General features: G+C 33.6%; 4 protein-coding genes and 1 pseudogene across 8 annotated transcripts; 1 reads left to right on the top strand and 4 right to left on the bottom strand.

Moving 5' to 3' along the window:
* Positions 1-166: 166 nt before the first annotated feature.
* LOC129290489 (2-methoxy-6-polyprenyl-1,4-benzoquinol methylase, mitochondrial) lies at positions 167-5,228 on the bottom strand. The gene is made up of 9 exons (XM_054927272.1): positions 4,961-5,228; positions 4,682-4,787; positions 3,714-3,840; positions 3,550-3,611; positions 2,415-2,573; positions 2,157-2,301; positions 1,987-2,058; positions 1,622-1,730; positions 167-536 (listed from the first exon to the last, which is right to left on the bottom strand). The coding sequence occupies exons 2-9, from the start codon at positions 4,773-4,775 to the stop codon at positions 435-437; spliced, it is 870 nt and encodes a 289-aa protein (XP_054783247.1). The 5' UTR covers positions 4,776-4,787; positions 4,961-5,228; the 3' UTR covers positions 167-434.
* On the top strand, positions 5,079-9,862 carry LOC129289863 (DEAD-box ATP-dependent RNA helicase 35A-like; annotated as a pseudogene).
* Positions 9,863-10,050: 188 nt separating this feature from the next.
* Positions 10,051-12,342, bottom strand: LOC129291582 (uncharacterized). Of its 3 annotated transcripts, none has more exons than XR_008588709.1 (3): positions 11,151-12,342; positions 10,968-11,063; positions 10,051-10,471 (listed from the first exon to the last, which is right to left on the bottom strand). XR_008588709.1 is itself a non-coding variant. In XM_054929036.1 (3 exons), exons 2-3 carry the CDS (start codon positions 11,682-11,684, stop codon positions 10,352-10,354), a joined length of 654 nt encoding a protein of 217 aa, XP_054785011.1. In that variant the 5' UTR covers positions 11,685-11,753; positions 11,878-12,342; the 3' UTR covers positions 10,051-10,351. The 3 variants fall into 3 exon arrangements, 2 of the variants coding, with proteins under 2 accessions (XP_054785011.1, XP_054785012.1); XM_054929036.1 differs by lacking the exon at positions 10,968-11,063 and having other exon boundaries at positions 11,151-11,753; positions 11,878-12,342; XM_054929037.1 differs by lacking the exon at positions 10,051-10,471 and having other exon boundaries at positions 10,496-11,063.
* Positions 12,343-12,461: 119 nt separating this feature from the next.
* LOC129291583 (uncharacterized) lies at positions 12,462-15,687 on the bottom strand. 2 transcript variants are annotated; one of them, XM_054929038.1, is made up of 7 exons: positions 15,419-15,687; positions 15,090-15,176; positions 14,884-15,008; positions 14,689-14,785; positions 14,000-14,109; positions 13,503-13,577; positions 12,462-12,725 (listed from the first exon to the last, which is right to left on the bottom strand). In XM_054929038.1, exons 2-7 carry the CDS (start codon positions 15,157-15,159, stop codon positions 12,675-12,677), a joined length of 528 nt encoding a protein of 175 aa, XP_054785013.1. In that variant the 5' UTR covers positions 15,160-15,176; positions 15,419-15,687; the 3' UTR covers positions 12,462-12,674. The 2 variants fall into 2 exon arrangements, with proteins under 2 accessions (XP_054785013.1, XP_054785014.1); XM_054929039.1 differs by lacking the exon at positions 15,419-15,687 and adding an exon at positions 15,264-15,412.
* A 3,658-nt stretch (positions 15,688-19,345) lies between these two features.
* Positions 19,346-23,894, bottom strand: LOC129290485 (NADH dehydrogenase [ubiquinone] flavoprotein 2, mitochondrial). Of its 2 annotated transcripts, XM_054927269.1 has the most exons (11): positions 23,752-23,894; positions 23,611-23,643; positions 23,425-23,490; positions 21,612-21,728; positions 20,739-20,816; positions 20,539-20,644; positions 20,376-20,422; positions 19,948-20,025; positions 19,789-19,854; positions 19,557-19,690; positions 19,346-19,470 (listed from the first exon to the last, which is right to left on the bottom strand). In XM_054927269.1, exons 1-10 carry the CDS (start codon positions 23,806-23,808, stop codon positions 19,583-19,585), a joined length of 756 nt encoding a protein of 251 aa, XP_054783244.1. In that variant the 5' UTR covers positions 23,809-23,894; the 3' UTR covers positions 19,346-19,470; positions 19,557-19,582. The 2 variants fall into 2 exon arrangements, with proteins under 2 accessions (XP_054783244.1, XP_054783243.1); XM_054927268.1 differs by having other exon boundaries at positions 19,346-19,690; positions 23,752-23,892.
* Positions 23,895-25,344: the final 1,450 nt, after the last annotated feature.

The following is a 25,344-nucleotide window of genomic DNA, read 5'->3' as shown; positions in this document are numbered from 1 at the left end:
ACACATTTAGATCTTGAGATTTAGTACCATAAAGTGGATAATCAAAACTAGTAAATTAGAAGATGAAAATCCATTTACACAGCTCTAGCATTTTTCACATTTTGATGGTGGGGAAAAAGAGAGATAGAAACAATCATACTACAGAATGGAAGTGATAGAGACCAACTTCTGCATAAAAATTGAAATAATTTTATTGATTGGTGCAAAAGCAAATTTCATTTTTAAATTCTTATTAGAGCCGTCCATAATACATATACAAGACTCGAGTACTTGCAAATGAATTGCAACCGCCAAATACAATAAAGACATTTGCATTTGCAGCACTAACTGCAGGAACTACAAAATCCATTCTAATCAATTCAAAACATTCAGAATGCCAGCAAGATCATACACTTGATCTACACGCTGTGCATCTCAGAAACGTGCATGCCCCATCAGATTTTCAATCCCGAATGGATGGCAACGACTCCACCAACTAGATTCTCATATTCGACTTTCTGGAATCCGGCATTGACAATCATTGAAGCAAATTTATCCTGCACATCAGTTGCAATATAGATTAGTCAACACAGAATGAGATCCTAGCCACATCCAGGTAGAGAATTCAGAAACCTTCATTTAGATTTGCGCTTCCACCAGAAAACTTCTGCATAATTTGTGTATACACAGCACAGGCAAACTTAAATCAAAAGGCTACCCCCAAAATTTCCAATTATTTTGTAATTGTAAAATGCATATTCAAAATTTTATGTGGCTTTGCTATTGACCGCATAAAGGGGTTTCAAGCTATATGAAGTAAATATATCATGATCACATAATTTTCCTTGGTCAGTTGTAGCTGATTAATAATAATACCATGGCCATTATCTTTCCCTAAAAACTGAAATAATGCAAGAGAAAATTTCATTTCACATCAATAAGATCTGTTGGATGTAAGACAACAGATGCAGTTGCAATCAGGAACAATCAAGTCATGGATTTCACATCTCTTTTTGAGCAAGAATTTACTTTCTAACAGATGTAATCATAAGTACAGTAATAAGATCAACATAAAAATAAAATACTAGATGAGATCTGGTGTAAAAGAGATTAGTCTTACAGTAGTATTTCAGTCTAATTTCTAGTCCATCCGACAAAACATCTCATGCATGCCCATCAAGCAGCAGTCAGGGCAAAACCTAGAGTAATTAGCAGCTCATTCCTTTTAGTTTATGAAAAAGAGGTGGAGTTCACGACAGGTCTATTTGCTTGCAGCTGTAGCGCAATCAGCAACACATTCACAAGAAAGCAACTATTTGCTTCCTCGTTGCTGATACAAGGCTTCAATTAAAAAATCATTGGAATTGGTTGCCATTAATTAATTGGCAGATTAACTTGTAATTAGTTATATCTAGCCTGACTAGCTGCATTGAGAAGCACCTACATGTGCGCCGGCTAGCATATGCAACCCCACCCAAAATCATCCTGTTCTGCTCCCAGTAGTTAACCTTATTTTATTTTATTTTTCTAAATTTTGGTTTTGCTTTGGCCAGAGTAACAATTTTTGATAAACAGCCAATTCTTTCGTTTCAAGCCAAAATTAAAGACATCGAAAGCTACCAACAAATGGAAGGATAAAAACCTGTGGGGGGAATCGCCGAATACTCTCAACTAAGTACTGATAGGATTCTCGATCACCAGCAACCAACTCTCCCATGGCAGGAATAACTGAGAAAGAATAAAGGTCATACCTGAGAGATAAAAAGTGAAACATTAAATTAGTTAGATCAGTTTGAGTTAAACACATGGGCAGAAGGAGGTAAAGAGAAAATCAACATAAACTTAGATTACGTTATCTATAAAAATTCATGAGGATGATCGGCCAATTTATCATTTATTGTATTTTCATTCTTAAATGCAATAGTATGCCCATTCTATTCCGCTCTTTCCTCTCAAATTTAATAACTATATGCATTGATGTCACAAAACAGGGAAAGTTATACTTACAATTCTTTAAATATTGGAATGTCAACATGGCTCAATTCAAGGCAGAGAAACCTCCCTCCACGTTTTAACACCCTGTTTAGGAAAGCAATGGTTATTGGCCATACATTTCAATTGATTGATAGTTTTCAGCTGCTACGGCGTACATAAATATCTTAAAAAGTGAAGCTTACCTATAAGCTTCGTTAAGAGCTTTCTCTATGTGTGTAACATTTCTAATCCCAAAAGCAATAGTGTAGCCATCCATTGAATCATTTTTGAAACTCAAGTTTTCAGCATCTCCCTCCACCCATACAAGGGAGCGGTCTTTTCCAAAACCTATAATAATCATCAGAAAATATGCACTTCAAACGAATTAGGAATAAGGTTAGCCATATTCCTGTATTAAAGTCTAAAACTAACGACCAACATTTGAAGGCCTTCTAGGTTACCTCTCTCCAATGCCCTTTGCTTGCCGACATTTAACATGCTAGGATTAATATCACAAACATATATTTGAGTTTCCTCCTCTAAAGTATCTTCAAGAACATCTCGAAGTCCTCTCAGTTTAACTTTGTTTATAGTCTCCAAGATTCTAAAAGCAACGTCCCCTATAAAATCAATAATTGCTGAATTTCAGAATTATTGGTTCTCTGAGTTTATCTTATTCTTTAGAAGAACGAAAATGCAAATATATAGAGGGTTGGCCACAGAAAACAGCCAGAGTTTATCTTATTCTTTTGAAGGCCACTCATTCGAGATAGACAGAGCATACAAACCAGGGAATAAATGAGCACTAAAAGGGGAAATAAAATGTTGATGTCAATACAATAAATGCAAAGAAAATATAAGGCATAGCCATAGATCACAGGATTCCAACACATAAGAATATGTTTGGTTCAAAAAACAAAAATTATTACATGCACCTTAAGCTATTCAAGTCTAGCACAGATAAGTAGCGCCTGTGCCATTGTATTTCTATCGATATTTACAAGAGAATATTCCAGGGGGAAAAGGACAAGCAAGCTTTACCTGAAAAACGGGTCATACAACTATATTCGTGATACAATTACAATCGTTGAACAAACACAAAAAGAGAATATCATGGGAAACTTTGGCTCTGAGCAAGTTAAATGACTATTGTATAACCTTAATATCCTTTTTGCTTTTAGAAATTGTTCAAAACTCCATATCATCGTCACTGTATGACAGTTAGCACTCAGTTACATAATGTTAAACAGTCCCCGCCATAGAAAATAACTTAGTTTTAGCACAGAAATATGCATCAAGGACATGAGATATTGACACTTCTGTTTTCATAAGTGGACCAATTTTGCTCAAATCAAAACGCTTAACACTTTATGGAGAAAAGAGGGATAAATCAGCAAACTCACGCAGATAGTAAGCTCAATTCATCTTTCAAATAAGAGACTAAGATATAACTTAATGTGCAATCCTTAACTTCCTTCCAGGCATATATAATTTTTCTCGCATAAATTTTTTGCCAATCTATGCTGATTTACTTATAACTTTTCAAACTTACATGCAGAAGCATTATAAAACATATATTGTGAAAAGGAAGCTCACCTGTCCCCCCAGCCACATCAAGATGTTTCATTCCAGGAAAAGGGTTCAGCTTGGAAACTAGTCTGAGAATTTGAGCAGAAAACACATATTTAAGTGAAGGAAACCAGCATAAAAGGATTCAACTTGGAATGATTAAAAAAGTGCACAACTGCCGATAATCTAACCTATCCTTCCACAATCTATGTAATCCAGCACTCATTAGATCATTCATGACGTCATAGCTTGCAGCAACATTTGTGAAGACATTACCAACCATTCGGGCCTTTTCTTCCTCATTTACTTCTTTAAATCCTGGGTGTCAAATGGGATAACATGTTATAATCTGAGAATGCAGACCAAAAGTATTGGCAACTTGTTGATGCTTTGTCTAGCAGCATAGCATCACATAACCAATTTATTCCCTTAAAACTTGAGGTACTATATGATGATCAGTTTCTATTCCACATTGAAATTTCAACAAGTTATCACTTCTATAAAAATCATTATTTTTCAGCAAAGTAAAATTTTAATCAATGTATTGCAATTTGTTCAATGTTTCCTGTTACATTTCAACCTTCAGGTTAATATTATTTAATATATTTTCATTCATGTAGATGACAAACTATGCGAAAGCAATTACTCCTATAATTTCCAGGAACTAGTTTCATAATAACAAATACCCTGTTCATTCTTAAATGCAGGAGCCACTTAACTAATTTGTATAGATTAAGGAAGTTAGATAAATTCGTTAATTGTAAAAAATGTACCTTGATTTCCGTCAAATGAATTGTTGCATTTAAATTATTGCTGCATTCCATTATTGTTGAGGGAGTACCAACAGGAGTTTGAGCGGGAAAAATATATATATGGGGGACAAGGTGGATTAAGGTCTTACATTTAGGACCAAAGCAAACCGCTCAACTAGCTTAAACATTTGGGGCCCAAGGGTGTTCCAATCTTTTGGTTGTACGAATTCGTAAACTTAGAGCTGGAAGGGTATTCTGTTGAGAATTTAACATACTTCTACCCGAATGAAAACTCAAAAAAGAAATAATAATAATAAAGGCAGAAATTAAGAGAATTGTACAATATGCGCATCGCAAGTAAAGATCAGACGCAATGTAAATTAGAGAGTAAGAGAATCTAAACCAACCAAAACTGGTGGCATGAGAATGTAGCCTGGAAGTGGAAGATAACATGGGCAAGAGTTCATTCCCCAACTTTCTAGTCACAGTTCTCAAAGACATGGTTAAGCAGACCTGAAAGAAACAAAATAAAAAAAAAATAGAAGAGAACGAGCTATCCAGTGTTCAGAGGTACACTCATGATGTTAAAATAATCTTGAAAATGTATTTTAAAGAAAACAGCTATCACAAAATCAATGTCGTTGATCAAACCATTCACACAAGTGAAGAGGAAGCAAATGACTTACACAATACAAGAGACCGAAGAGAGTGAGGCGAGGCTGAGAGAAATTGCCAGAAGGAGTGACCGAATGACGCTGAGCCAGACTTGTGGTCTTTTGGACAACGAGAACTCACAAACCGTCGATGGAGGGATGGGATTGTGACTCTGAGATCGAGAGACTGACGCGTCGATTGAGGTTGCTCAAGTTGAGAAGAAGATCGGAATCGTGGGATGGATCGGCACCGTCGCCGACGGGAGAAGATTGGAACGATCTGGTCTGTGCCTTAAAAAAAAAAAAAGAAACGAAAAAAGAAAAGAAAAGAACCTTTGGCAAAATGACAATTAAAGACCCACAACAATGTTAATGATAATTGGAAATCTTAGTACTGCAATTAAAAAAAAAAATATATCGTTCAAGACTGTTAAGGATAATTAATATTCGATAAGAACTAAAATATTTTAAAATGTTGCTGCAGGACTAAGTGACTAATTTAAAAATAACTTTAGGTGAGAAAAATACTATAGTACAACTGCTTTTATTTTAATTAACAAGTTATCATTTATTAATTAATAAGTAATTATTTATATTTAGTAAAAAGTCATTTACTAATTAATAATTTCATAAATCTAAAAAGGCTTGGTTATGAGGAGGAACAAGTATATATCATGTTTCAATAAGTAGTAATTCGATAATTAATAAATACCTGTTTGTATTTAATAAGAAGTGATTCACTACTTAACAAGTTTAAGAATCTAAAAGAGTTTGGTTATGAAAAAAAATAAATGTAGACTATATTTTAATAACTAATTATTTATTAATTAACAAGTACTCATTTATATTTAATAAAAAGTCATTTGTTAATTGACAAATTTAAAAATATGAAAGAGCTTGATTGTGGTAAAGAACAAGTATAAATCAAAGTTTCAACAAGTAACTATTTATTAGTTGATAAGTACCTGTTCCCATTTAATAAAAAGTCATCCACTTATTGACAAGTTTAAAAATATGAAAAAGATTGATTGTGATAAAGAACAATGTAGATTGAATTTTAACAAGTAAACATTCATAAATTAACAAGTACTCGTTTTTATTTAATAAGAAGTCTTTTGCTAATTATTAATAATTTTTTTTAAGTAGAGGTATTACAATCTTTTCCCATCTAAAATCCTCTAGTTTGATATTTTATAATCTTTTGATCCTTATTCAATATTAAATATCCTTAGCGGTCTTTGAATGATATTTTCTCTTAAAAAAATGTGAATAATCAATTAAAAAATTAACAAAATATACTTAAAATTATTTGTAACATCAGCTTACAATTTACAAGAATTAGCTATGCATTTTAAATTTTTGCTGCCAATATACAAATAAATCACTTGAGAAATCAAGAAAATATATCTAAAATTATTTGTAATATCAGTTGATAATTTATGTTGTGAATTGCAAGCCCATCGTTTATAATTTTTTAATCATCAATATATAGATAAATCTTTTGAAAAATTTATAAAATATAGGGAGATTTTTAATAAAAACCCTTAGATCATCCTTATTTAACAAAGCCCTCTATATTTTTGAAATTTCAATGCATTATAGAGGTACTAATTTGATATTAATTTTTAAGAGAAATGATAAAATTATCCCTCATTTAAATTAATATTAAAATTTTTCTACTTAACTTGTTTTCATTTTAGGTGTTTAAATTATCTCAAAATAACTTATTGATTTATATACTGTATGTTATTTATTTACTTACGGACTATTATTCATTGTCCTACTTCAGTTATTTATTGATAGACTTTCACTTGATTTCATTTCAGAGAAATGAATAAGTGAAATAGAGCAATTGATAACATTTTGTAAGTAAATAAATAAATAAAGTAGAGCAATAACAAAGTGAAGTAAAGCAATTTTGATATTCATTTAAATAAAAAATAATTTTGTTATTTTTTTATAAGTTCAATGTCGAATCAGTACCCTCGATTATAGTAAAATTTGAAAAATTTAAGAATTTTAAATTTAAATAAATATGATTTAAAGGTTATTATTAAAATTCTCTCTAAAATATATTAGAGATTATTTGTAGGGAGAGTCAATTATAAAAAATAGGTCAATTATTTATAATTTTTTATTATTATTCAAGAAATTAATAAAAGATACTTAATAATTTATTGCAAGTAATAAGATTTTTTTTTTTTGGATTTTAATGGTTCAGAGTTTGTAATTATTATTAATGCTTTCACAAATTTTGATGATCGAAGCACTGCTACGTTCGCCGTTTTGCTTTCTTCTTCGACCGCTGCTCTTCCCTTCTTCGATGCCTCCTCCTTCTCCTCGCAAGCCCGAGTCCGCTAGTCCCTCTTCGACAGCTTGGGTACGTTTTCAGACCCCAAATGCTGTGCCTTGCGTTTTGTGTTAACTGTTAAGTGTGCGTTTGAATTTTAATTTATAATAGATTATAAAAATAATTAATTAAGTAATAAATTTTAATTAAAATTAATTATATTATAACACTATTTAAATACTGTTTTTTTAAAATTAATTTTAATAGAATTAAAGATATTTAAATAATTTAATTAAAATTAATTTTTAACTATATAAATTAATATATAATTTAATTTTTAAATACTAAATATTAATTTATTGAAGATATAAAGTTTAAATTTTATTAAAAAAGAAGATGAGAGTTTAATTTTATTTTTATTAAATTATATTTTTTTTATAATTTTTTCTTAAACCTGTCTTTATAATTTTTTTTAATATTTTTGACAAACTTTTGATAAAAGCGAATGGACGTTTTGCCTCTTCAATCAATTTTTGTGTTTTTATGGTGTGTAGATAATTTTATTCAAAAAAATTGACTGTGGGCTGAAAAATCGATTTTCTCTCCTATCCAAGCTGTTCGATTTTGTGTTTAAAAATGCCATGTCATCGTAAAAAAAAATAAAAAAAATCAATAGTGTAAAAGCCTAAAAACGCTTGCTTTGGCGGCTAAAAACTTGTCGGTGGTTTCATCTTTGTATGACCTCTGACAGGAACAACGGCAACCGATTATTAGTTGACACTTAGTTCTTCCTTATTGGAGATCATCCTCGGTTATCATGGTCATGCATTCCCCCCTTCAATTCTAAAGTGCAAAGTTCCTACCTCTCTACGAACAGTCGTGGACGATGAGGTTGTCTTTTTGTGAAATTATCGTAGGGTACCAAAATTAGTTTATTTGTTAAGTTCGCTTCTTTTTGTTGCATCTATTGCCAATAATTTGTTCTTAATTCGGTATAGGAACTGCATTTTGGAAGTCAATTGTGTAGTTGATATGGAAGTAGATGATGATTACGTGCAGTATGTACCTGTGGCCAAGCGAAGGGCCATGGAGGCTCAGAAGGTTCTTGAACAGTTTTGAACAAGTTGAAAGTTAAAGGGATTGTGCAGCCAACACCTATTCAAGTAAGTGCAAGGCGTTCCTGTGATCTTATCTGGGAGGGATATGATTGGGATTGCATTCACAGGATCAGGAAAGACTTCGGTCTTTGTGCTGCCAATGATCATGGTGGCGTTGCAGGAGTAAATTATGATGCCTATTGTTCCAGGAGAAGGTCCATTTGGTTTGATTGTATGCCCTTCCAGGGAACATGCTAGACAAACTTCACGAGGTCGTCGAACGGTTTCTGGAACCTTTGCGAGAAGCCGTATATCCTGAACTTAGGCCTTTGCTTTGCATTGGTGGGGTGGATATGAGATCTCAGCTTGAGGCTGTGAAGAACGGTGTTCATATTTTTGTTGCCACCCCTGGGATATTGAAGGATATGTTGGCAAATAAAAAAATGAATCTGGATAGTTGCAGGTATTTAACATTAGATGAGGCTGATAGATTGGCAGATTTGGGATTTGAAGATGCCATAAGAGAAGTGTTTGATCACTTCAAAGCTCAAAGGCAAACTCTTATTTTCTGCAACTATGCCAACCAAAATTCAGAATTTTGCTTGAAGTGCCCTAGTGAAACCTGTTATCATCATCAGTGTGGGGCGACCGGGGGCAACAAATCTTGGTGTAATCCAGGAAGTGGAGTATGTTAAGCAAGAGGCAAAAATAGTTTATCTGCTTGAATGCCTGCAAAAAAAAAAAAAAAAAACCCACCTCCAATTTTAATATTCTGTGAGAACAAGTCAGATGTGGATGAAATTCATGAATATCTCCTCCTGAAAGGTGTTGGTGCAGTGGCTGTTCATGGAGGCAAAGATCAGGAAGAAAGAGTATGCCATTGCATCCTTTAAGGCTAGAAAGAAAGATGTGTTGGTTGCAACTGAAGTTGCATCCGAGGAGTTGGATTTTCCTGATATTCATCATGTTGTTAATTATGACATGCCTGCTGAAATGGAAAATTATGTTCATAGGATTGGACGAACTGGAGGATGTGGCAAGGCAGGCATAACAACAACATTCGTAAACACGAATCAAAGTGAGACAACCTTGCTTGATTTGAAACATCTGTTGCAAGAAGCAAAACAACGCATTCCTCCTGTTTTAGCGGATTCGAATGATCCAATGGAAGATAATAACGAAATCACAGGTAAAAGTGGGGTCAAGGGTTGTGCCTATTGTGGTGGGCTCGATCATCGCATTCGCGATTGTCCCAAGCTGGAACACCGGAAAAAGCATGGCCATTGCTAGTAGTAGAAGGGATTATTTTGGTTTTGGTGGATGCAAGGGAGAGATCTGAAAGGCACCACTTTGTGTACGAGTTTAGTTTAGCTTATATATATATATTTGATTGTAATGCCACTCCGTTATGTATAGTTGTATCTTATCTGTGTAGGATGAAATATAAAGAACTGCATATCATAGATATCCACTCTGTGCATCTTCCATTTGGATTGATTTTCGCCTATTAATGCTATATTGGGGCAATAATCCTTTTCACTGGGTGAATTGTAGCCGCAATTATAATTTTTCCTACCCAAGTTATTGGTCTCACTTTGCATGCAGCAATAAGGGTAAAATCTTTCATTTGAATATAATTTACTGGAATCGGTCATTGAATCAGCGGCTAATATTTTTTTCTCTTTGCATTCATCATCATCATTTTTGCAAGAGGGTACGTGCGAATGGCATAGAAGTGGTCATTTCAGCAGGACACAATTGTCTTGTTCACGAAGTATGCCTGGAAGATCTATGAACAGACTTTAATACAATGTTTGATTGGTAGAAAATGTTTTTCACAAAGGAAATGACAAATGTACCTATCTCATTTTTTAATGCATCATCCATTTCTTTGTTAAAAAGATATATATATATATATATATATATATTTCATGTACTAGGCATGCACTAAAAAATTTAGAAGACTGCAACTTTTCGAGGTGGGGAAGGACACTACGCGAGTGTTACAACACTTTATTGATGTCGTGGATGGAAGAATCATAAACATGTGGGATCAGTTTGAAGTTTCCTGGAAAAATAAGTAGTAGCTTGAAATCCTTTGGTGATCAACGATGGATTAAAATTATGACAAAGAACCTCTGGCAGGCCAGTGAGAACCTGTAACATGAAAGGATTGTGAAACAATCAATAAGAGAACCATGAATGGAAATGATGAAGATCTAAATCAGTATGCACTTCAGTTTCCATGGTGTTAATCCAACAGGTACATCTCATTTAACTTTATGCTCAAATTTAAGAGAAAGTGAATATCTATCAATGTTTCATTAGATTCTTGAACAAGTTTCAATTTCCTGACAATCCTGCTGAAACATGGTGATCACAGAAAAGTTAAGAGTTCGACCTTGGACGTTATGTTACCAAATTTATAAGGGAAAAAGAAAACTACTCTAAACCATGAAAATTTTCTTTTTAAGGGGAGAATTCCATGCCAAAAGGGAAACACACACACACACACACGTGTTTATATCTGCAAGATTGTCAAATGCTATGGTTAAACCATAGAAAATGTGAATGCATACATTCAGCTGCCGCTTATCTGTTTCATGATTAAAGCTAGTGCCAAAAGCAAGAAGTTTCTCAAATGAGCACCTACATGAACGCCTTTAGAAGTTTATTTCCCCTTAATTCAACCACTTGCTATCTCCTAGAAGACCAAGCAAGCAATCTACATCTCTCCCTGTGTAATAAACTTGAAAAAAAAAATGATAATTGTTATGAATGATCTACACAAATGCAGCAAACATGTAGTAGGATGATTTGGAACAAAAGACAATACCTTTGGAGTCTTGATAATCGATCTCTTTTGGTAAAGTTGTTCTCCTTTTACTTCACTTCTATGCCAAAGCATATATTGCATACACTGAAAGTAATGGTAAATTCTGTTCACCAACCTTCTCTTCTCCTTCACTTGCCTAAGTATAGCTTGCTTCATATTCTCCATATCTTCTTCAAGCATCTTCAGACGTTGATTAAGTTGTTCTAATTCACCAACTGGGAAAACCCTTTTTAGCATATTTTTGCTTCTGCAATCCTTAATTCTGTACATTTCTCTTGGCCTGCTTTTAGTATCAGCAATACAAGGGACACACTCAGAAGCATTCATAAAAGCCTCTGAAGTTCCAATCACCATTCTGGTCTTGCTGCTGCTACTTGCAACCTTAAGCTTCTTAGACTTTGAATGCTTCTCCCTTAAGTTGAAATGGCACTCAAGTTCTGCCATTTCCTTATCCCACAAGACTAACATTTCTTCACATTTTTGCAAGGAATATAAATACTCAGCAACAAATCCATGACGAACCTGGCTCTCCATTGTGTGTCAACTTTTGGCCACAAGGATGTTCAGAAAACTAGGGGGATATTATATGAAATTTCTGCCTCTCTGCATCATGCATGAGTGTCACAAGGTGATTGAAGAAGGTTTTTTTTGATTTCTTACCAAGTAATAGACATTGTGGAAGCTTGGGTGGAAGGAAATATAACAGAAGTGAATGATTGTTTCTTACCACACACTAAAGTAAATCTAAATTTCTTGGATCATTCTATGGATGCTACCCCTCCTATATCATGTTAACTTTTCTTTCCTTGAAAGAGAGTACAAGAGTTGAGCAGACCCTGTTTCCTGCAGATTTGAGCTTCACTCCCCCCTAGTCACAAAGCTGGCTTCTTGTTGAATACTCTATTTATTAGGAAGCTTTTATTATATTCAGCAAGGTATTTGACTTCATCAATCTAGTTTAGTACTTTTCAGAGTTGATGATTAATAATATTATAACCTCAATTTCGTACCCAGTGGTTGGTAAGATCCATAACTTTCATCACAAACGATTTGCACGAAGCTATGAAAGACGAACATTTAAAATAAAAAATATTTGTTTTAGCGGATTCTTTTCATCTTGGATAAGAACAAATCAAATAGTATACTGGGTTGGGCAAAGACCAACAACCTTAAATTAATCACATAATTTAATTCATTTTTGGCCAATTATGACGTGCTTATATAAACAAGTCCTCAAAAAATTCAGCAATTAAACAGGAATTTCATGTGCATAGAAAAATAACAAGCTCAAGTTTGTTTTGGGAATTAGTGGAAGAATGAAATGCTGCCGCATTCTATTAGAATTGCATACTTCTATTTCTCCTTCCTTTTTTAACCCTCAAATCTTGTACTGTTTGTGGCTAATAAGACCTGATTCCCAAGATGAAAAGGAACATTGGTATTTGTATACTTTCATTTCAATATAAACTATGTTACAAGGATTAATTTTGTTTCTCAAGAAAGCTGAGAAAATTGCAGGCTATCCTAATCAACAGGAACTTCAACATCCATTTTTAGGTCAGAACCACCAAGAACCTGTGATAAATAAAATAAAAACATTAGAAAATATATCGAAGAGAAACATATCCCCACAAACAGGAATGAACTCCAAGTAACCCATGTCAAATCTACATGTACAGCTATATTGGAAATATGCGCCTTTTTCCCCACTTAACTCTTGACCTGTTAAGTGACTTTTTCACCAAGCATGGATACCGCACACGATTATAAACTGTGATGTCCGAGTAAGCAACCCAAATTCTTAAAAAATGCTAAGAAAAGCCAATTCAAATGCCCAGTAACATGAACTTGTTATAATTTCAACTCAATTGTGGGTCCCCTGCTTCTTAGGAGTTAAAGTATGTTGAAATATTTAGCATTTATGGCTCATAAATAGTATAACTTGTTTTATATTTTACTATATATATTGGTTGATGAAGAGGCTTAATTGCATGACTGAAAATGCACTAGACAAGCTGTTTGAAGTACCTTCACCATAAAATTATCCATTAATGCCAAGCATCAACAGTTATTTATTTGTTTTTCCCACTTTATTTCTGCAGCCCTATCCACTAACAGGTACAGTATCTCATAAGGAACTCCCCTTGTGGCCAAGAAAATTATTAAAAAAAAAAATTAAGAAACTCAAGTATGTTCCATATTACGGTTCACAGGTTAAATAGGCCCATATATTCTAGAGGACCAGATTTTAGAAGAGAGAAAAAAGGCTCAAATTTATCCATTCAAAGTGTTCTTCCTCTCATAATGTGTATTAAAATTTGCCACAAGAATTATGTATTCAAATGTACAAACCTTAATGAAGTCATGCAATGTCAAGTAGGAATCTTTTGAGTATCCTGCTTCTTTGAGAACTTGGTTCAGGACTTGCTGAGGACCAAAGAATAGAGAAAAAATTTGTGAAGGTCCATTTCAAGCCGCAAGCTATCAGAATAGTCAAAGAGGCATGTAGAATTAATTGTTTTGCATGATGAAACAGCTCAGGAGGAATTGAAAGAAATGAGATTTTTTTTATCAAATGGAAATGCAATTTGTCAACAGGTAATTCAAAAAGGCAGAAACAAAATGGATTCTTAAGAAATATTTTTTTAAAAAAAAATCATTAGTGCCATTGTAACAAGCACAACCCATTACTCACCACAAGAATTAAGTCCAGTAGACAAAAAGTTCATCCACCATTTCATTGAAATTACATTTTAGTACTCCAAGATTTAAAGACATATCAAACAAGTAATAAAAGCGCTTATTAGTAATTAAGCAATAGAGTGAACTTTGTAGATCTTTGGTGATACCTCTCTCTGTTCATCAGACATGAATGGACCAGACAGATCCTTTAGGACTTCCAACATATCTTTGAAAGACACCTTTCCATTACGGTCTGAATCGTATACTTTGAAGATAACTACAACAGAGAAATACGAGTAACAATAAATAGTTAAACGCCAACGCCAACGCCAATAAGAAAAAACCGTATACAATTCATTGTTGACAAAAGCATGATGTGAATTTTGCAGTCCTAACTTATATTAGGTGGAAGCTATTATAACTTCAGCAATTGGTGAATCTGGTGGAGAGATATCAAACAATGGACATTTCCTGGTTGTAAATAGTACCATAACCGAATCCTATCTCAAAAGTTTTACATGCTTACATCAACATCGACTTCAGTCCGTCTCCACCCACTATGCCTACTTAATCAATCAATTAACAAGTCTAAGGTCTAACGCCACGCGGTTCAGAAAATTCAGCATTTGTAACTGCCACATTATAATCAGTGTCTAATGGAGAATTACATTTTCTGATTGCTCAAGCTCTTCTAAAAGCAATAAACTAACGAGATTTTTAGTTAGACAAGTCTATCGCAGAGAACTAAACCTTCTGAAATATTCACATGTTTATTCGTGACCAAATCCACCTAAGAATTTCTTAAAACAGGTACAAAAGGATGAAGAAAACATATAACGCTGCCATAAACACAAACGTTCTATTTTTTGCTGTGCACTTGCTTTGGCACTAAATGCAGACAAGAAGGCTACGAAGTCTTTAAAATTCAAACCATCCACCATCTTGAGCAGCCGCTGCAAATGACCAAATCATCCATCATATAGTATAGGATCATTAAGAAATGAAGAAATCCCACAATAACTCAGAATCTCAACATGAAACAACTCTTTACCTGAGAAAGTGGATTCAAAGCAAACTCAGGAACAGACAAGAACTCATCTGCTGAAATAAATCCTTTCGCACTACGATCAAGTTGACAAAATCTTTCGTACAAGGCCACTATTTCTTGCTGGGAAACTGATTTTCACACCAAAGTGGACATGACTTAAACAAAGGCAGCAAAATTTGGAGACAAAAATGTTAAACCCAGAGACCTACATAAATTATTGCAGTATTCTTGAACTTCCTCGATATCATATTGAGTCAACAAGGACGACGCACTCCCCATATCTTCTCGGCTTCAAACTGTTGAAGAACAACAACAGGATTAATCTCATACGTGATAAGTAACAATCAACATCGACCCAGTAAATAATATAAATGCTACAGTACTTTTTTGAAAAGAATTTATTGGTGGAAGATCCATAATCGATTTCGACTATCACATGATCACATGAATACAATTAAAAGGCGAATGGGCATATCAGAATTTTCTGGGAACCGAAACAGAGAGCAAGAGAGTATGGGAGAGGGAAAATGGAAGAGACCTCAAGCTGAAGGGCTGAAATCGAATCGAATCTTGGAGGTGAAGATGATGCTTGCTTTCTTTCAGTTGGGAAACATACACGTGGGTTGCTCAGTCATCATCGATTCCTTAAAAACGCAGCTATTTGATTATTTATCTCGTAGAACAATAGACGATGGACCTCTTGATGATTTTGAGCCCAGACTCGAGTAACCCGCTCGTGGTGAAGTACAACAAACAACAAAACATTCTCGTTGATGACGATGACCGTGTGGGCTTGTGTTCATGAGCCTAAAGAGGCTAGGAATTTAATTTAAGAAAAATTAAAACAAACTTATCAATTACGATCATAATTTTATATACATATATATGTGTGTGTGTGTATCACAATTACAAGAGTAGATGCTGGGTTCCTTAGTTGAAACCAAAAGTTTCAAGGAGAATGACAGTAAAATTTTAAAATAATAATAATAATAGTTAAGTTTTTGACAAGTATTTTTTTTTAAACAAGTTATAAATATTGACTTAGATAATTGCAAACCAAAATTCTAATGGCAAATTAAGGTTTCATTTAGAATTTATATGTTCTATTTTTAATTGAAACTTTTAAACTTCTAATTATTTAAATTAATATTCATAAATCATTTTTAAAAAAATTTTGTCAAAAATATTATTGTCATTAATTTCCTGTCTTTAAACTCAAATATCATTCTCCTAAATTTTTATTAGAGCATATATTAGCCATTTAATGGCTCCAAAAGTCAACTGATTTATTTATTTATTTTTACTCCCTTCGATCCTATTTATAAATCACATACTAGAAGATCCGTTTGGTTCCATTTATAAGTTACGGCATGAATTTTTAAGTAATATTTAAATGTATTTTTAAAATTACTTTTCATGAAAGAAAAAAAATAATATAATATTACTTTTTTAATTTACTATATAGAGGTATATTTAAAATTTTACATACTTTTAGTCTTTATATTTTTTTATATTAATATTGATAAGATTGATATAAATAAGTTACAAAAAAGATGAGGAGTATTTCTTAATATATGATAAAAAAAAAGGGGTTAATAGTACTAACAAGTAGAAAAAGACTCAGTTTTCCTTAAATATCAAATTTTGTGGATAAAATATTTATGTTAAGCCAGAAAAAAAAAGAAGTAACTTTAACCCAGAGAAAGAAAAAGTAAGAGAAGTTTGATATAATGTATCATATCTAAAATTATTTTCGACAAGTTTCAAATAATTTGTCTGGCAACAAATGGCTTTCTAGATTGAGACTGGAGTCAGTGTGCTGGGGGACCAGTACAATGCCACGGACGATTGCATGTAGCTTAGTAAAGTAATCGAAGAAACACAAAGAACTTCTTGGTTTTAACACCAAATAAATAAATAAACTCGTATCAGTAGCATATTACCAGTCTATTTAAATTTATTATTAAGTATAAAATAATTAATTAATATAATTAATTTTAATTATAATTGATTGTATTATAAGTTTTTTCAACTTTTTTTAAAACATTAGTCCTGTATTTTAAAAAATAAAATTAAAAAAGTCAAAACTATAAAGATTGAGTGATAATGAATTAAAATTTAAAGATTGATATATAACTATGTTAAAATTATAGAGATCAAAAGATTATTTTTTTATATTATCAAATTAATCTTGATTTATTTGACAAAAATATAATTGTGATATATTTAATATTTATAAAAATTATTTAATACATGTATATAATAAATGCTTATAACTTTTCACAAAATGAATGCCAAGTTAAATGTTCGTCTGGAGATATATTTGGTGCAAAGAAGATATCTCCATCCACATAATGCCATAAATCATAAGTCATGAAATGTCAAGGGTATATTTGGCAGTTCAAAAATTTTGACAAACAATAAATGTTTCAATGTGCATAATTGAAATTGAAAAACTGAGAATATCAACTTAAGGCAAAACGCAATTTCAAGCAAAATAATCAATTATATCAAATATTGCTGTTTGGATAACTTGATCCAAAAAATCAATTTTGGCCTTTATCCAAACAAGCAGTACATTCATTTAAATAGACTTTTATGTTTATCTGCTGCTATCATTTATCAGCTCTCGTGTTAAATTACCCTTGTCAATTTGTAACAAGATTGATGTTAAATGTATTGATTTTTTTTTTTTTTGGGCATTCAAAATGATAAGAAAAGGATGCCTCTAGCAAACAAAGATCTCTTCTTCCTACCCAAGCACTTGGGAGGTACGGGACTCAAACCTATTCATATAGTTTAAGATCTAGAGGCTGATTCAATCACTTGATGATTCTCCTACTTGCTCTAATCAAGGGTAATAGGAGGAATATTAAGCTTACTAATAGATTTTGGGAAGGGTCCCTTCCATCTAATTCAAATTTTAAGCATCTCTATGTATCTGATCTTATTTCTTGTACCAACTCCCCCTGGCTTCCATTTCGACAGAATGCTAATGTCCTACAACAAATTTAATCTGTCAAAACCATTCTTCTATCCCCATTTCTCTCTTGAGGCAACAGGAAAAGTTGGTATGAAAAGGGTGTCTCTTTGGCTCTTACAGTTCAAGATTAGGCTACAAATCTCTTACTTCCAATTTGGCTAGTACTCATTCTGATAAATCCCCTTGGTCTTCTTTTTGGAAGCTTAATTTTCCCTCAAAACATCTTGTCTTTTTTTTTTTTTTTGGAAGCTTCTTCATGGAGTAATTCCCAGTAAGGATATTTTTTAAAGGCATCACTTGCATTCTAATAACACATGTTCCTTTGGATGCGAGGTTGAAGAAACAATTCCTCACACTTTTTTTCTTTTCGAATGTCCTTTTTTAAGGCTCTTTAGTTTAGTGTTTTGTCCCTAAAATTTATTTTTTGGATTGTTCAAACTATCCGAAATCTTTGAAGGAATTCATTAATCATCTTATTCTAGATGAGAAAATTGATTTTTTAGAGAAATTCATTATTTTAATCCACAGTATTTGAAATATTAGGAACTCTATCATTCATGATAGTCACACGCTAGATCTTTACAAAGCTATTCAAAATTATCACCATTTGTACTTGTTTCTAAAACATATATGTACCTGGCATGAAATTAATCTACATGCATCTAGAATCAGTGTGACCAATATTCCATCAGGATTAAGGAACCGGGTTGTGACTGTTACTAGACGAAGTCTTCCATATTTCTAATGAGATGGATGGAGCTTCATATGTATCAAGGAAAAGCAGAGGTTATTAACTATAATTCAAATCTTGGTTCTTCAGGACAAACAACAGATTATCATGTTCTCTTAGACTAAGCGCCGATCTTCAAATTTGAGCGACTTTGAATTTCTATGCTTGCATTCAACCTTACTTTCGACCTTAACTATAACTCCTGCTTTTGGGGATCTTCAATCTCAAGTACTCAATCTTCTTTACCTGCCGAACTTCTTTTTTCGGTAAACTTTTAGTTAGAGGCTCTAGTTCAATAAATTGCATATAATATTTGCTCTTTTCTCAATGACTTCAATGCGGCCTTTGTTGGGAGTTAGCGTTTGAAACCTATGCTTGCAGACGTGTGCCCCCCTTGTCTTAGCTTCCAGTTTTTTTTTTTTTACTGTTTTTAATTTTCTTTTTCTTTTTATTTCCTAGTGTATCTGGAACTATTTATCCTTTTTATCCCAAAAAATAAAAAATAAAAAAAAAAATTCATGTTTGCCATGCCAGCTTCCTCTGATAATAAAAACAATAATGTTCCTGAGACTTCATTTACCGGTAACCTGGCAGAGGTTTGGTATTAACTTTCTCTTACAAGATTGAAAATGATTCAAGACATTACAATAACCTTATTATTCGCACATTCTACTTAACCAAATGAAAAAAATGATCATATACTTGAACTGTCGTAGCAATTGGTTTATTACTACCAGATATGGGTATTCAACTTATTTGAAATCAGGGTAAGCTCGGATTTCATCATCTTTACCATTAATGTATAGATAACACTGATGCAGTAGGAAACACAAGAGATTAATGGCATTTTATGGACCATTTTAGGAGAGACACCATCCTGGAAGGCAGATACAAAAAATTGGGTGTGTCCGAAAATTCATCAATACAACGAATAAAGCAAGGTCCATTGTCTGTGAGCCTTACATTATTGAAAGCAAAAGCATCATACTTCAGCAGGCATCCAGGTCACGGCATGGAGGCGGCTTTGGCTCGCTTAATAGAGTAGTATTTCCTCCTTCTGGTCCAGCCTTGATCCGCTTAGGATTTTGGGTGCCAGGCTATATAATACAAAGAGAGATTCAAATTCAGGGCATGAAAGAATGAGAATCTTAAACATGAACAGATCAATGAAGATATTCCTCGTTGATATCCTTACCGGCAGCTTCTCACCCCTCCTCAGCTGCTCTACTATCTCAACTACTCTCGTTGGGGTTACATCTTCCTGGAATGAATCACAGGCAAGTCATGTTAAGCTCCAAGATATTTCAGAAGGAAACAAAAGAATCATTACTATGATCAATACAACAGTACGTACATAGTAGTTATAGGTATACCCTTCGGATCCGTTTGAGTAATCAGCCACTGTAATCATAGGAGCATTCACACAGCATCCCTGCATAACAACAAAAGATTCATTCAATCATAATGATCCGATCTCTGGCAAAACCCAATAACCTGCAGGCAGCAAATTTTTTTTTGGATCACATTGCTCTTGGATATGTGGTAACTTATTTGTAGGAACTTCATTTTTATTCAGTTAGATATTAATTAATGTACAGTGAAGTTCGTTCTTGATGTTTCTTTAAAATTTTCTCAATGAATTGAAGTAATTCAAAAACAACCCAAGAGAATTCTTCAAAAATATTGAAGCTGCACAGGTTTACCGTATAAATAAACAGTCACATCTATTACACCATAACAATCGTCATCACAGCGATATGAAAATATTGCGTAAAAACTTACCATGCATTCCATTTCTCCAACAGAAAACAAACCATCCTTTGTTACTTCTGCAAATGAGATATCCAAAGAAATTAATTCTCAAAAAAACATCATTGTTTCCAAGTGTCAAGAATAAAATCTGGTTACTGAATGAAATGGGAGCAATACAAGATTGATAACTGACCATTGCGTTTCACCCCCAAGTGCTTCAATAAAGCTTCTTCAATTTCCCGTGAACCCCGTATCATACAAGGTGTCGTTCCACAAACCAATAGATGGTACTTCCCAACCTAAGAAATCACACCAATTTATGCAGATATGCTTAAAATTGTCTTATTGAGGACACGTAAATATAGAAGTATTAAATCATAATATGCATTTTACCTTGGTCCGGTTAAACATTGAGTAAAATGTGGCGACCTCATATACTCGAATTGGAGCAACCTCAATAATCTTTGCCACCTAAGCAATTCATAATACAATTACTTAATAGAATATTTAACTAACTTCTGGCTATTACGTGCGCATACAAATAAATGTATGTATTCACTATATCTTAATATTTCAAACATCAGTTTGGCCATTTCATAGTTCAATTGTAAATCCATGGTAATTGGAAGATATAAGTTAACTAAACCAAACAATGACAGGGCGGTTTCTTCACACATGTGATATGTATGTTTTTGTGTGTAACATCTATATTCAACCTTGTTGCATAAAGAAACTTCAAGTGTACAAACTAGGCAACCAACAAAATGATGCTTCAGCAAAATGAGGTATACCCCACAAAAAATCAAACATATAAAGCTTCATTTTAACTATCATAGAAAAAAATTGCATAGTGTCATCTTTGCAGCTCATTAATCGAATTCAATCACCAAGATCATGATCAAGAATAGGTTAGGGCTTTCATGGGAGTGGAAACATTACCGAAACGTGAAACTAGTCCATGCATACTATGATTAATAAACAATTTCAATTCAGCACAACTAGCAGGTGAGTAATCGTTTGTAACAAAAGAATGGGCACACAATCACCATTTCCCCAGACAGGGCCATATTTATATTGAATCCAACAACATTTTTCCAGTAAGTAGATAACAGAAATTCTTATCAAGCAAAACAAATCCATTTTTTCATTGGAAAATTTCTGCGTAACACCCTTTTATGTATAAAACTTCCTAAGAGTATGAGACATGTTACTTTGATACTTTCCAGACTACTAAAAAGAATCATTTGAGCATGAAACCAAACATACTGCATTCATTGCTGAAACTGGGAGCCAGCCTCCGTGCTGCTGCTGTGCAAGATCCAACAGAGGGATAACTGCAGATTGCTTATAGTTGGATGGATAGTGAGATATAATCTCCTTAACCTGTGTTCAAAACTCAATAATATCATAATCGGTAATAAGTGGGATGCACCCACAAGGACACATCACAATGTACAATGTACATCTACTGAAATGTAGATTTATCCTATCTCTTTGACACATTGTAAATTTGTAACGGAATCAATTGATAAAGCATTAATCCATGAACTCGACATTTAATTAACTTGTCTGATTCAGCAACCTGTTTTTACATGTCTGAGTTAAACTGGGTCAATAAAGTAGAAAAACATCTAGTTTGTACAGGTAAACGTGTGATATAGCAGCAAAATGCACACCACAAAATTTCACTAGTCAAAAGCCACATTTGCTGAAGTAACAAACTGACCTACATACTTGTGTATGGCTAAGCAATAAAGTAATGTAGGACTATATTCACTGAAAACCAGGAAGCAATTGTAAGAACCGTATAAATTAATGAATAAGCAGCATATGCCAGTGTAATTAAACAAAATTATCTTAAAAAAAAGGTTTTTTTTTTGGGGGGGCTTATTAAGGTCAATATACTGATTTGCCAAGCAGCACGACGCATGTATTGATCATCACTCACATTATCCTGACATAATGTATGTTACTGACTTTAATGCATCTTAGTAAAAGCACAAATTATTCTTTGGATAACTTGTTCAAAGACAGGGATTGGAATAGATGACACTAGAACTCGCTTAATCCATATGACAAACGTGACATTTGAACAACTTAACATACTGAGCCCCACATTTCTTGATTACCTATTGAAGGCTCAAAATCAAGCCTGAATATTTCCCTGACACAATAGAATAGGAAGAAGTAAAGCACAATGTTTTATCCAGCAATGCAGGGCATCTAACATTTCACATTTTTCTTCTTTTTCATTAAATTACATTGTAATAGACTTTGCCTCAGTGCCATATCAAGCACAAAAGATGTACAGGTGTAATTAAACTACATTCAGGATTTACAATAGCAAAAGACCATAAAACCCAAGGCATATATTCACTTTCTTCCAACTAAACAAGGATGTCACACTAATGCTCACTAACCATCAAGCTCTAGACCCCAGAACATCTCTTATTACGCTCTTAGCCAACTGATATGGTAACCTTAAGCATCCACTCCTATCGACAGAATCCAGATAAAAAGCAAAAAAAAAAAAAAATCAGGCATTACAGATTTAACTAAATACTACCCTCAGTCTTATTATAAAATACTTTTACCATTTCACGTGTCTTAAAAAAGTTAATTTTTTTCTTGCTATTACAAAAAATAAGATGTACATTCATTTTTACTCTTGACTCTAAATAATAATACAACTACATTAAATTTCTTCATGTTGATCAAGAAGGGGTAACATTGAAAAAAGTGTTTTATTATTGTAAGGTGTCCTATATTTTGGATTAAAAATTACTTTTAGAAAACATTTTATAAATAGGATCGGAGGGCTATATCATAAAAGGACAATTGGAACACAGAACTTCAGCGGTTGCTTCCCCACTTTCGTTTTTTCCTTTTTTTTACACTGTATGCTGAACTATATTGATATATCATCACATATCAGACTTCCTTTCTCCTAAACGAATAATCAATAGTAGCATAGGACTTTCGCATGCATTTTGAGCTCTATAGTAACATAACGATAAATAACCAATGCTGGCAACAAGCAACATTAGAATTCTTTAACCCCAGAGCATTGGAAAATTACCTTCTCTTTGTTGGCATCCGTGAATTCCCATGGAAGGTCTGGATTGTTATCTGGGGAGTCAATGTGCTGCCCAAGTCGTAGAGATCCACTCAGTCAATAACCATTGTATGAAACAAGCTAACGCAATAAATAATGAAAGAAAATGGTGAAAACTTTGAAATTTAAACTGTAATAAAGAGACCTTACATAGTTCAGAGCCGTGGAGAAGGCCCTTGATGGCTGCAAGAAAAGAAAAGCAACGAAAACACGAAACGATGTCAGCGAGTGGTTGGGAGAAAAAGGGAAACGAAAGTGAATTCACGAGAATTAAAAAAAAATGAAGCAAACCTGGCGGAAAGCTTGACGGATCTCATTGAAACGCTTCGCCGCGAGGCGCGCAAGCATTTTCGACAAGTAAGAGTTGGTTTGAAGAAGAAGGAGATCGGAGTTCGGGGCGGAGATACTCAACCATGAGACAAAGCGACACAGTAAGTGAAAGAGGTATAGGAGACGTGGCAGAATGAGAACCGTTAGATCTCATCGAAGGATATAAAAAATATGGGCTTTCATTTTGAGTTTTATTTTGTTAGAGTCATACTGAGCCTTCAATTGTGGACTAGGATGAAGAAACTATGTCCATTTTTGTTGGTAATTTCAACACTGGGCCTAGATTTCAAACACTGACCCTGTTTGAATCATTCTGTATACTTCAATCTGTCTTAGAGCCTTTGGGCTTCAGTCCATCCCTTTCGGTTTTTTTTTTGGGTATGTGATAGAGCTGCTAGGTTGCTAAGACCTCTGGGAGAAAATTAAGGAGAAACGGACAGATAGGGGCAAAACCAAAACTGCTGGGTCAAGGGATTATTCTTTGGGTCCTGGCCACATGGAAAAAGAAAGAGAAACGTGGCAAAAGAGTGTAGGTCTGGGTCAGAGAGGGTGCGAGCAGTTTTATTAGATTTTTATATTTGAATCATCCACGTTTGCAGAGAGTGGGGGTGGAGTATTTTAAAATATTGAGAGTGGTGAGTAGCCTGGCCTCTGAAAAGTCCAGTATATTGAGGTGAAGAAAGTCATCTTTCCTTTGCTTAATGTGTGCTCGTGAGTGAGTGATTTGTATTTTGTGGTGTTGTTTGATGGAGTGAATTTGGTGCTGTTTCATCTACTTTCAATTCCTGATTTTACTTGTGATCCAACTATTATTATTTTCTCCCATCTGTAGTGAATTTTTCTAGCGTTTGCTTTTTTAAAGCTTATTAGAATAGAGGATTCCATTAATATACAAGGTTAGTCCATCTTTAATTATTTACACTATGTTTGGGAGATATTTTTTTTTTTAGGGGGAAATAGAATGACATGAGATGGTTAAAAAGCTTAGGCCATTGTTTGTGAGTTTTTTTTTTTTAAAAAAGAGATAAATGGCAAGAAAGGCTTTGATTCACGTGTTAAGTCCCACATCAGAGGGACTTGAAGAGAGTCTTGACTATATAAATGGGTGTACTGTCATTAGGTTAACTTTTTGAGAAAAGAATAATGACTCTATGATAAAGTGGTATCAAAACCAAAGTCAAGTTTATCCATTCGATGGGCCGCCTATAACAGGAAGCTTCCTTGATTAGCCGGGAGAGTTGTTACTTCCCACATCAAAGAGATTCAGGGAGGATTTTTATTATATAAGCAGGTGCGCTGCACATTCTTTTTAAAGATAGAGTAATGACCTTATGACATATAGCTCTAATTCTTTTATTCCCCCATATAAAGTGATATAATATAATTATTTCATTTACAAAATTGCCTTAAGCCTCTTACCCTAATAAAAAAAATTTATTTATTATTTTCATTCTTTAGCCACTTGTCTTGCCTCCCACCATCTCTCTCTCCGCCCCTCTCAACACTACGATTTTGATGTGTTTTCCTCTTGTCCAACAAGTGTGTTTGCTTGAA

Source organism: Prosopis cineraria, unplaced genomic scaffold (genome assembly GCF_029017545.1).
Source record: "Prosopis cineraria cultivar Desert tree isolate PC_DT_omini unplaced genomic scaffold, ASM2901754v1 PC13, whole genome shotgun sequence".
Taxonomy (NCBI): domain Eukaryota; kingdom Viridiplantae; phylum Streptophyta; class Magnoliopsida; order Fabales; family Fabaceae; genus Prosopis; species Prosopis cineraria.
The sequence above is the reverse complement of the archived record's forward strand: the minus strand, read 5'-3'. Positions and strand labels throughout refer to the sequence as shown.